The 11,960-nt window shown below is 37.2% G+C and overlaps 1 protein-coding gene across 1 annotated transcript; it reads right to left on the bottom strand.

The window, feature by feature from the left end:
• Positions 1-1,301: 1,301 nt before the first annotated feature.
• LOC135802852 (uncharacterized) lies at positions 1,302-1,931 on the bottom strand. The gene has a single exon (XM_065316474.1). It carries the CDS (start codon positions 1,929-1,931, stop codon positions 1,302-1,304), a length of 630 nt encoding a protein of 209 aa, XP_065172546.1.
• Positions 1,932-11,960: the final 10,029 nt, after the last annotated feature.

Here is an 11,960-nt window from a genome sequence, read left to right on the forward strand (position 1 = left end):
AAATGGTGATCGACGTGAACCTTATGGTGATCTGCCTCAGGGCGACTCAATTTGACAGGCACAGTGACTACATGCCTTTTACCCTCCTTTTACCCTCCAAGGTGGTATAATTTCTTGGGAGCAACCGAAGATACGTGCCACTCCTCGAAATTTGGAATCCGTGCTCCTTTAGCTTCTCATGGAGGTCAGTAAGTGTTTGGCAACTGCGAACACTTTCTGAGCGACGCCGTTCCTCCGCAGATGCACCAAACATAGCCAAATCGACTATAGTTTTTAGCAGTTCCGTTTGTTGCTCTTCCAGGCGTGGGCGTCCTGGGACAGAACGCGCTTTAAGAAGATTGGCTACAATCGGACTCTGATTGTAAGCAAGTTTAATCTTCGATTTCATCGATAACCTATGTGACTGGGAGTGACGCATATGTTGCTCCTTCCTCCGTAATTCCTTTTTGCATTTATCAATTTGTCGGCGCAGTTTCGTCACATCACGCGTCTCACTTTCAATGGCGCCCAAGGAATCCCTACCACGAACAACTAGGTCACATTCCATTTGAAAAAGAGAAATCTGAGTCTTCAACTTATCCTGTGCAGGAGTAGCCCGTACAGGCTGCGGTATTGAGCTGCTAGTACTTGGTGTATCGAGTAAATTTTCGTTGCTACACTCCAGTTTTACAGGAAGTTTTACGCTGAAATGTCTTCGCTGGCATTCTGAAAAATTAATAATAGTAGTATGTATGTATAAACAGACACATATTATGTAAGTTAAACTTACTTTTTTTAGAATTAGTACAATAATAAAGAATATTGGACGATTTCTTTGTTTTGTTCTTCTGGCGGTAATCTAGTAGAAGATCATTCGCCCACTTGAAAAATTCGTCTTTCGTAGTACAGTTTTGCTTTGCTCTAGCCCATATTTCATTAAATTCCTTCTGAGCAATACCAAGTTTCTTTTGCTTTTTTATACTCCGCAAAAAGGTCTTTCTACAGATCACCAACTTTTGTTTTAATTGTTTTAATGTGTTGTGGGTGATGTGTGTATGTAGTGTCGAATGTGTATTGTCTGAGGTGTTTATTAAAGATGTGGAGACTACCAAGTCTGGTGAAGAAGTATCGTTCTTCATTTCTTGTCTCTTACCAGCAAGAAATTGGAAAAATAAAAAGATTTAAACTAATAGCAAGCTAATAAAACTAAAATATTAAGAATTTTGGGCCATGGCATGCAATGCAGATGTTGAAGAATTTAGAAGGCACAGATGGTGAGATGGTAGTTGCACTACGGGACATAAAAATTCTTCTTCTTCTTCTTATTCTTCCAAAATAGGCACTGTTGCCTGTTCTTCTTCAGTGGGCCTGGCCGAAGTGATCACTCCACCTTTTCTTGGTCTACCGAGTGATCTTCTTCCTCTTGGAGAGTTGTCTCTAGCAACCCTAACTATTCTCGATCCTTCCATTCTTTCTATGTGTTCATTCCATTCGTTCCTTCTCATTTCGCTCCATTCAGTAATGTTTTCTATTTTGCACGTTCTTCTGATGTCCTCATTCTTGATTCTGTCTCTGATCGTTTTGCCTTCCACACACCGTAGTGTTCTCATTTCTGCTGTTGTAAGAAGTCTGGCAGTTATTGTTGTTTCCGGTCTTGTTTCCGCTGAATACGTTAAAATGGGTCTAATTACTGCTTTATAAATAGATACCTTAGCTTCTTTTCTTAGGTGTTTATTATTCCATATGGTGTTTTTCAGGCATCCCGCAATTTTAGTTCCCTTCTCAACTTGTTCCGCTACTTCTTCCCTTATACCTGCGTGGCTTGAAATGTTGATTCCCAGGTACTTGAACTCGCTGATTTGTTCTATTATTTTTCCTTCTACTTCCAGTTTGCATCTGATTGGTGTAGCTGATAATACCATACATTTTGTTTTTTCAGGCGCTATTTCCATGTTCCGATGTTTATTGGCTGGCTCAGTTGTTTCATTATTGACTCTTATTTTTACTTGGTTCTTGGTGTAGATGTTTTCTATTGTTTCCGTAATGTCTTGTGGAATTTGTCGATTTTGTAGTATAATTGTGATGTCATGTAGCTTTATGCGGTCAAAGGCTTTTTAGGTCCACAAAACAGATAAATGCTGGTCGGTTCCATTCTATTGCCTTCTCTTTTATTTGTCTAAGGATGAATATGGCGTCGTTGCACGATCTTCCTGTTCGAAATCCTTGTTGTTCGTCCCCGAATGTAGTTCGTTCTAGTATTTTGTTGGATATTATTCGAGTTGTTATTTTTAGTGTTGTACTGAGTAAGGTGATTCCCCTGTAATTTGATGGTATTTGCCTATCTCCTTTTTTGAATAGCATAATTAGGTACTTGTCCTCCATTCATTGGGTATTCTGCGTTCTTTTAATACTTTGTTGATCATCTTGGTAATTTCTGTTATTAATTTTTCACCTCCGTACTTCAATAATTCGTTGGCTATTCCATCCGGGCCGGCTGCTTTTCTGTTTTCAGTTTTGCTAGTACTTCTGCGATCTCATTTTTGTTCACACTAGTAGCTTCTTCTTGTATTCTAATCCTTGTGTTGTTAATCGCGTTTTCGTCTATGCTTGCATTGTGTAGTTCTTCAATATACTTGATCCAGGTTTCTTTCTCTATATGCTTACTCTCTAGCAGCTCTTTGAGTTCTTGTCTTTGTCGTCTAATTGTTTTCCATATGATTTTTGGGCTCCATAAAAATCATGTTCTAGATTTTCGAGATATCCTAAAATGCTCGTTTTTGTTGTTCTGACTAGTTCGTGTGTTTCGGTGCGTTTCCGCTTGTATTTGCGGTATGATTGCATTGTCCTTTCCGTTCTATATTGCTGGTATGCAAGTCTTTTTCTTTACATTTTTGTTTTATTTCGTCGGTAAACCAGGGCATTCTCTTTCCAAAGGGGTTGTATGGTTTTACTTCCTTGCTTCCCAATGCTTCCTCTGCAGCTTGTGTGACATTGGTCTTTAGTTTATCCCATGCTTTGTCTACCTCATCCTCATCTGTTATGCTGTTGTTCAATATTTTTTGTTCTAGTCTATTTAGGTAAAGGTTTCTTGTTGTTTCATCTGACAGTCCTTCCACTTTTATTTTTTCTGTAGCTTAGTTTCTTTATTTGATTTCGTTTTTGATGGGATTAGTTCTAATTTTCGCCATAACTAAATTGTGGTCGCTTCCAATATCTGCTGATGTTAAACTTCTTATGTCTAATATATCTGTTGTTGGTATTTCCCTGTTCGTGATGATATAGTCTATTGTTGACCTATATCCGCGTTCATTGTTGAAAGTATACTAAAAATAAAAATTAAATTATTAAATAAAAGACATTAGGAATTTTGGGAATTTTAGATGAAGAATTATGGCATGCAATATAGATGAAGAAAGTTATAGAGTTTGAAAATATAGAAATGTGTGTTGGGTAAAGATCCCCACCATACTATGTATGTTTTAACTGTTCCGAGCATGTTTTAACCACAGTGTAAGTTATTATTACGGCCGTTTGATGATTTACACAGCCCAAATATGTTCCTGTTCATGCGGCTGAAGCCTAAGGAATGTGCTCGCCCTTCTATCTCCCCGAGAATGACTCATTCATAAAATTACACTCGGATTTTAAAAAAGTATATAGGTATACGTTAAGTATACGTTAAGTATACCTATATACTACACGCCGCTAGGGCTATTGGTATGGCTTGGAAAACTAGGTATATGTCTTTTTACTGCAATGAGTGTCTCTCCGCCCTTGGTCTCTCTCGGTCCTGGCGAATTATGCGGAAGCCAGGAATGGAAAATCTTTCTTTGCTTTTACAAAAGTCGATTAGTTTATTCTGTAATTGCTCAGACTTTCTTATTTTAATAAAAGTACTGCGCAATTTACAAATAGCAGATGATGGACTAAAATTATATCAAATCATTTCAGTCCACTCGTTTTCATCTAAATCGTCATCATTATTACTCTCTGGTTAGTCTACTTTCAACATTTTCATAATATCTTGAACACCAAAGTTTAAAATATGGACAAAACAACGCAAATTTCGATTTATATGATCGAACAATTGATCATTTTTTGCTATCAAAATATTTAATTCACTCATAAATGCAGTGTATGCCGCTACTTTATTAACGGTTAGTCCTTGAATTTTATTCAATAATCCGCATTCTTTAATGCATACAATAACTTCCGAGCACGATATCTTTTCTTCTATGTCGAGCACAAGAAGGAATAAAATCTAAAAGCTACAGATTCTGTGAATAGTTATGAGGTACTACGTACAAAATATACGTTTTGGTTTTGGGTCATATCTCTTTAATAGTAAATCACAGCCATTCATATTGCACACCAATAATCTTAGGTTTCATATCTTTGAATTATAATAAATATTTAAAAGATAAACAAACTAGAAAAATAATAATTTTAAATTGGCACTGGCACTGGTATAATCATTATCAGTATCAACAGTTCGGATTATAATACTTTCTCCATAGTCGATTTTACACACATGGTATATTATCTTGGAATCAGCTTCTTCATGATTTAAGCAAAGAGTTCTTCAATGATACTTGTCATAATTTTGTTGGCTTCATTAATTGTAAAGAACTGACACTTTTTGAAATTAATATGTACAATTTCGATACCAATGGCGACATTTCATCAATAGCCCGATATGAAATGAAAAATCAACTAAAGCTTGTTTAGATTAGAATTTCTCTACTCTTTAGAGAAATCACTAGGACTAACTTGTTCAAGAACAAGTTCAAGTGCACTTTGATTCTGCAGATTCGAATCGTTGAGAATGTTTATAATTTTTATCGGTGGGGTAAAAATCTAGTCAAAGATAACATCGATTCTGGACGCTTTTAATTCAGTTACCATTTGCATCATATAATTAAGAAGTACTTCCAATTTTTGTAGAAACTTTTTTGATTGTAGGGTAAAAGAGGGTAATGGGGGTCACTTAAGGAAGAACTAAAATAAAATTTCAATTATTAACAAAATATTTATTGCAACCGCCTTTAAACATTATTTACTTAGGTAACTTTCAGTAACTTTAACAATCAATTTTGGATATTATAACAATTAAAAAAAACAGATTTGACTCCCATTACACCGACATGCGAGTAATGGTGGTCACACTGGGGGCAATCGGAGTCATACGAAATCTAGCAGATATTGCAGACATAACCTTCCGCTGAGTCTCACCCAGTGCATTCCGCATGAGCTCATAACCATGAGGTGAATCTGAACTACGTCTCACTGTTTCTTCCAAAATCGTTGCACACTAGACATCTGTTTTCTTCTGCGTCCTCATCGTCCTGGCATAAGTCGTCCGTGTCTAAATCGGATACAGAAGTTTCGTTACTTTCCTGCAGTAACTGGCGCTTTGCTATTTCAGGGCCTTTCTTTTGTATTAACTTCTTTCCCTGACCTTTACCTTTCCATCTCTTTCCTTTTTCTTTACCCCTATTTTATTTTCTTTTTTCTATTAAGGTTTCTTTTATTAGTGTGGAAGTTCAAATTGTAGCGTGTTGCTTCTTTTGGCCCTTCCTTGTATTTTCCGCAGGTGTTTTCTCTTGCAACTTGATGAAATCATGCATATGAACACTAATTTTATTTGACGTACCAGATACTGGGGATGTTTCAGACATTCTAAGACTTGATGGGCTGGAAATCACAACTGCAAGAGATTCATTGCTGTCTTGGATTATAATCGTTTCTGTGAATACTTCCGGATTTAGTGGAACTATTCCAGAAGCTCTAAACCCTGATTCTTCTTTACTAATGGACCCAACATTAATAAATGCTTTCCTCCCCAAGGATGCTATATTATAGGGCGTTATCTTTTAAGCAAGATGGCTTTTTAAAAATGAATCACATTCTTTTCTGTAGGCCATTTTGAGGGGCCCAAAGAACGAAACGTCCAAAATTTGCATTCTCTCTGAGACAACATGTGTATATGATTGGACGTACAATATTCGTAGATGGTGAGAGATATATGACTAGCATGGTTGTCTAGTATTAGAAGGATAGGTTTATGTGCAGATGGCTTAGCATGCTGTTTTAAATGCACATACCATTCAAGGAAAATATTCTCATTGATCCAACCGTTGTCAGAGCATTTGTATAACGCTCCGGCTGGACCATACTTCTCTAGCAAAGGAGTTAATCTTTTCCTAAGGAAAATGAACATCGGTGGAATGTATCCACCTGCCGCGCTCACAACAAAATGATGTTCTTTCCTCGCTCCCAACTGGTTATTGATCCCACTTTCTTCTGTTCTTTGGTAGCCACAATTTTTCCAGGAGTTTGAACTGTGGAAATTCCTGTCTCGTCACAATTATAAGTATTCCTTGGGACAAATTTATACTTTTCCATTAGCTGGCCAAGTAGCTCAAAGAACATGCTTATTTCAGTTTTATTAAAAGCTGTGATTCGATTTATGCTGGTCGCCTTTGGTTTCCTAATCGAAAGATTACTCTCCCCTATGTACCAAAAAAAAAAGCCGTCAATTATTAAAATAGAACGATCAAACGAACTTGCCTGTACGTGAAGTTCGATCGTTATTATATAAGAATGTTGCTCGGGATGATTACATTAGCAGCTGTTTTGAGATGAGAAAAACAAAAATACAGATAAAAGCGTACCAAGATCTAGCTTCTTTAGATCTTCTGTATTCTTTTGCTTACTCTTACTTAAGAAACACGGTTATTATATAAATAAGTTATTCTACTTTTTCTTCCTTGTGAGGATAGCTTTCACATACTCCTTATTATCTGTGACAATTGTGCGATTATAAAACCTCGCAAACATTTGTGAGTTTTCTGACCAGCCTGCTGTTCTTTTTATGTTTTCTACGTCTATTCCTCTTGCTTCCGCAGCTGTGACGGATGCATGTCTATCAGCAAACGTGCTGAAAACGTCCCCGAAGCTATATACTCAGCCGTTTTCAGTGCTTTTAAGAAACCAATTGCTCAACATTTCGGAAGAAACCTTCTTATAAGGTTTACAGCTCTCAAAACAAGTATCCTCTCTGCCTCGCACCTTGTGCCCTGCGCCATTATATGCGCCCAAAGTTTAGCAATACATCATCTTGTCTCTAGGTAAATATGGTAAAGTATGTAACGCCTAAGGCTGTACTTGGATTTGTGGTCTTTAGACCGGCTGAATATTTATTTTTATTTCATTTTGGATTTGTTGATATTATTTATAAATATTTATGTTAGCTAATACCTGTACCGACCTGTTGATAAATGCCCCTTTTTTGCTAATGTAACGAAAGGTGCCCTTTGTAGGACCCAGTTTATGGATAAGCTTATTAGTGTCCCAAATAACTTATTTGGGGGTTTTAGGTTGCTGAAGAAAATGTATAAATCTATGTAATTCTTTTCCTGGTTACCCGGTTTATTTCTACATAGTTCTGTTGGATGGTAACGATTATATTTTCCTTGGGCTTCACATATCCCACATGGTTTTCTTTCTCCTATTCTAACCGTTGTCGGTATTTTCTTCCCTTCTAGTTTTTCACGCTTTGGTCCTCTCATCGGGGGCTGCGTGTATCTCCTTAATTGATTCATTAATTTTTCTGTTGTTGATATTTCCTCTTTATCTAGTTTATCCTGCACGTATGTTGGTAATCCGATCACTATATGGTTTATTCTTGAGCAATCTGACATCTTTGGTTCTGTTTCGAGTAACAGATTTTCTTTTTTTAATGCATAATCTATTAAAGGACCACTTATCCATTTATATGAGTATGCATAATGTATCAGTCTCCAACTTTTGTCCGCATATGTTTCCATGAACGATTTCTTCCAATCTTCCCAATCTCCTTCTATTGTCAGTTTTGCTATGTTTGCCGAATACCATTCTTTCGCATTATCTTCTACCAACAGACGTAACACTTGAATTTTCTTTTCAGATGAACCTACTTGATTTCTTGTACATTCTCGTTCGAAGAAGTTCATCCATTCGTTCGCATTCTGCTTGCCTGTAAATTTATCCAATACGAAATTCTTCTGAATATGAATTAAACTGGGCTCTTTATTTTCTCTTTCATCTAAACGCACTGCCAAATTTCGGACCAACGATATCAAATCTTCTTGGTGAATTTCTGCTGTTGCTGTTTCTTGCGTTGTATCCTCTTCTTCTAAGTATATCTCATTAAATACTACATTCTTCTCTTTATCAAAGTAAAGCGGGATTATCTCTTCTGGCAACGTTATTGAGATGTTTCTAAATTCGTCCACTCTTGATACGGATTTGGTATGTACCTTTGATCGTGTTTTACTATGTGCCTTTGTTTCCGGAGCTCTGGTGGGAAAATATAGGTTATGTTTTCGTTTGCCAGACGGATTGATTTTACTCTATTTGCCGCTGTTCCTTTCTTTGATTCTTCCTTAGCGATCTTGATTTTTACCTGGATGGCGGGCATCTCGTCGTATGACGGAAAACCAATTTGTAATCTGCCTCAATAAATATATCCCCGACCTCATCTTTCTACTATCATTTTTTGCCATGAAGCGGCCAGCTTTCAGTACCTAAGCATGTACAAAACGGAACGAAGATCTTACTCTACGAAAATTGAGCCAAGCCGTCTACGCCGAGGTGATTTTTAGCATGGTCGTAACACTTCTATTAATTGGTTCAGCGACTAATCACTCTTCTGGCTCTCAGTGTTCTTCTCCTCTCCGCACCTATCTGTGCCAACCCAGAAAAGTATGAGTCACTAGATCTCTGCCAACGGGGAATTTCCCGTTTACATCTATATATATAAAAGAAAAGTTGTGTTGGTTTATGCGGTTTACGCGTTAAGCGGATTAAAGCTCAAAACATTAACTGTTTTGCTAAAATAATAATTATAAGCATTTTTAGATCGTAGAAATCGTTTAAATAGCAACAATTTTAATATAAAACGAATAATAAAATTTCGTCGTTTTTATGCTGTTTTACGCGTTAAAACGCAGATTTAAGCTCAAAACGTGCTGTTTTGCTAAAATAAGCATTTTCAAGCATTTTAGATCGTTGAAATCGTTCAAATAGAAGCAATATTAATAAAAACGAATAATAAAATTTCGTCGTTTTTATGCTGTTTTACGCGTTAAAACGCAGATTTAAGCTCAAAACGTGCTGTTTTGCTAAAATAAGCATTTTCAAGCATTTTAGATCGTTGAAATCGTTCAAATAGAAGCAACATTAATAAAACGATTAATAAAAATTTCGTCATTTTATGCTGGTTCTCGTTAAACTACCAGATTAAAGCTCATTCCATTTAATCTGCTAAAGATCACTGCAGTACCATTCAACATCACTCAAAGAACATACACCGTAATCCAGATTACGGATAAGGTCATGGCAGTGAATTACGATAAGAAACAATACTTGCAGATTCCATTAAGTAATCTACAAGCATGTGACACCACTAAAAATCATACCTACATCTGTCCAGCACAACCAATCAGGAGATTGGATAAAGAAGATAATTGCGTAATCGAAGCAATATACGAAAATAACGAGCCTTGTGACCACAGCATTCGGACACACGAGCTACAATCGATCGTATGGAGACAAATGCTCTCTCCAAATACCTGGATGTTCGTCACGAATGTGAATCGCACAATCTCGGTAATCTGCAATGAGAAAAGAATCAATATTCTTTTACACAAGGCTGGTATCATTGAAATTTCACCCGACTGTCACATAGAGACGAAGTGGCACATACTCTTGGCAACCAAGATGATGAACACGAGGATAGAGGGTTCCTATGTGCACCTCCACAATAACGACATCACGACAATGACTAACTGCACTCAACCAAAGCTGGAGCATGGACGCGAGAAAATCTTCAGTCCTAATAACGATTTCCAAGTCATCCTTGAGGAGGAGCAACGCCTATTGGATATTGAAGATAATACATCCTGGAATGAGGGTAACCAATTCACATGGGCACGCGTTATCCTTTGTTTCCAGGCGCACTCATAACCGGTATAGCAAGGTGCTTACTTCCTGTACAGTTGGTACAGGAGGCGCAAGACCGGCCAGGAGAAGAAAGTCCAGAATGGCCGGTCCTTGAACACCCCACGAGTACCAGCCGGAGATGGAGCTGCATCGGGGCGCAGGATGTCAATATCACAGATTGTTTGCGGAACCATTAAGGTCGTAATCGCACAATCAGCTGCGCTCAGCCCAAAGGGCCGCACGCACGCCACGCACTGTGCACGCGTGCATGTTTAATGTATAAGTAAATAGTAGATAAGTTGACTATACATACTAAGATTTTGTACGAATAAAACGAGTAGTAAATTCAGTCTTGTACGAGTTACTTGTCAGCACCGATGAGCCTAAAAATCTGAGCTGGCGATTTCTCCCTCACCCCTGAATATTGCTAACTCAAACCTGCATAAGGAGTTGCCGTCTACCAGTGCGACGATACTCTGGCTCCTTATACAGTCACATTTGGAATGTGGCAGTTTCTTGTTCCTCCCTATTTTTATACTCGGCGCAAATAATAACAAATATCAGTTTTAATTTCATTGGAGTGCTTTGTGATATACGATGCTTTTTGTTTGATTACCTGGCGCATAGACAAACAAATTTGATGCTTTTCCAATACGGGAACAGGCAACATACAATTGACCATGTGAAAAACATGGGTTTTCTAGATTTATACCACAAACACTTAACTGGATACAACTGTAGTCGTTTAAACTCAAATGGTACATCGGTCGGAATCATTGGGATACGTGGTATCAAAACATCTTCTCCTTTATACTTTCCTTTTAGTATAGTTGCTTCTATCACGTTGTTCAGTCATTTTCTTATTCCTAACTGTGTGCCGTTGCAAAGACGCGGTTGGTTGGTTGAGCCGAATCAACTGATTTATATATCCTCAATTCGCCTGGAATTTGTTTTTGAATTTTTAAATTTAATTCATTTACATCTATGTTTTTGGCAGCTAATATAGCTCGTTCGCTCAACCAATCGCGGTTTCTGTAATTTTGAGCAACATCTGGAAATACCTTTTGAATAAGTTCATCTTTTGATCAAGATAACTGATCATGAACATGTCTATAGGAAATTTGCCATTACCAATGTCAATGAGTTGTTTAGAGAATATATCTCCAGATGGGTCATTTTGCAACTCAACACGCATATTCTTGTTTAAATGTAATATCTTGACATGTTTCCACAAATTGGAGCACTTTAAACATGCATTTAGTTCATCAGCTGACGTTGAACGTGGAATCTTTGGCAATGTTTGACGAAAATCTCCTGCTAATAAAATCATTGCAGCACCAAATCGGTTATGATTGCTCCGTAGATCTTTTCAAGGTTCTATCTAAAGCCTCCGGAGATTTTTTATGTGCCATTGTGCATTCATCCCAAACAATCAATTTACATTGCCGCAAAACCTTTGCCATTGTAGAGTTCCTCAAAATGTTGCAGGTTGGTGTTTCATTGATTTGCATATTTAATGACAATTTTAGTGCTGAATGGGCTGTTCGACCACCTTCAAGCAAAGTTGCTGCGATTCCCGATGAAGCGAGTGCAGGTGCAATTTTATTTTGTTATACGAATTGTGGCTAATATTAATGAAGTCAAAAAGTTTTTCCTGTACCACCAGGTGCATCTAAGAAGTAAATCCCTCCTGTTTCATCATTTGATACTTTTATAACAGCATCAAATACTTTTGTTGTTCATTCAGTAGTGGAAGATTTGTTTGAATTAATTCCTTCAAAGAATTTGGACGATTAGGTGGGGTCAGGCCTAATTGTAATAATAGTTTGTTTGACATCATCAAGCACATGTCCTCAATTAAAATCAATGCTTCATTGTAAATTTCTTCGCTGATTTGTATATTTAAATTTCCTGTTCTATTCCGTATTTGATGCAAAATATCATCACACATTTTATCTTTGTACTTAATCCACAAATCAATTGGGTTTGATGGGAAG

The sequence above is a fragment of the Atheta coriaria genome, unplaced genomic scaffold (genome assembly GCF_025399875.1).
Source record: "Atheta coriaria isolate IRGN ID8LTWV9N9 unplaced genomic scaffold, Caltech_Dcor_3.1 hic_scaffold_62_pilon, whole genome shotgun sequence".
Lineage (NCBI taxonomy): Eukaryota > Metazoa > Arthropoda > Insecta > Coleoptera > Staphylinidae > Dalotia > Dalotia coriaria.

What these genes read in the sequence shown, in the direction of transcription:
- LOC135802852 (XM_065316474.1), bottom strand. Translation starts at nt 1,931, where the DNA reads ATGGAAATAGCGCCTGAAAAAACAAAATGTATGGTATTATCAGCTACA.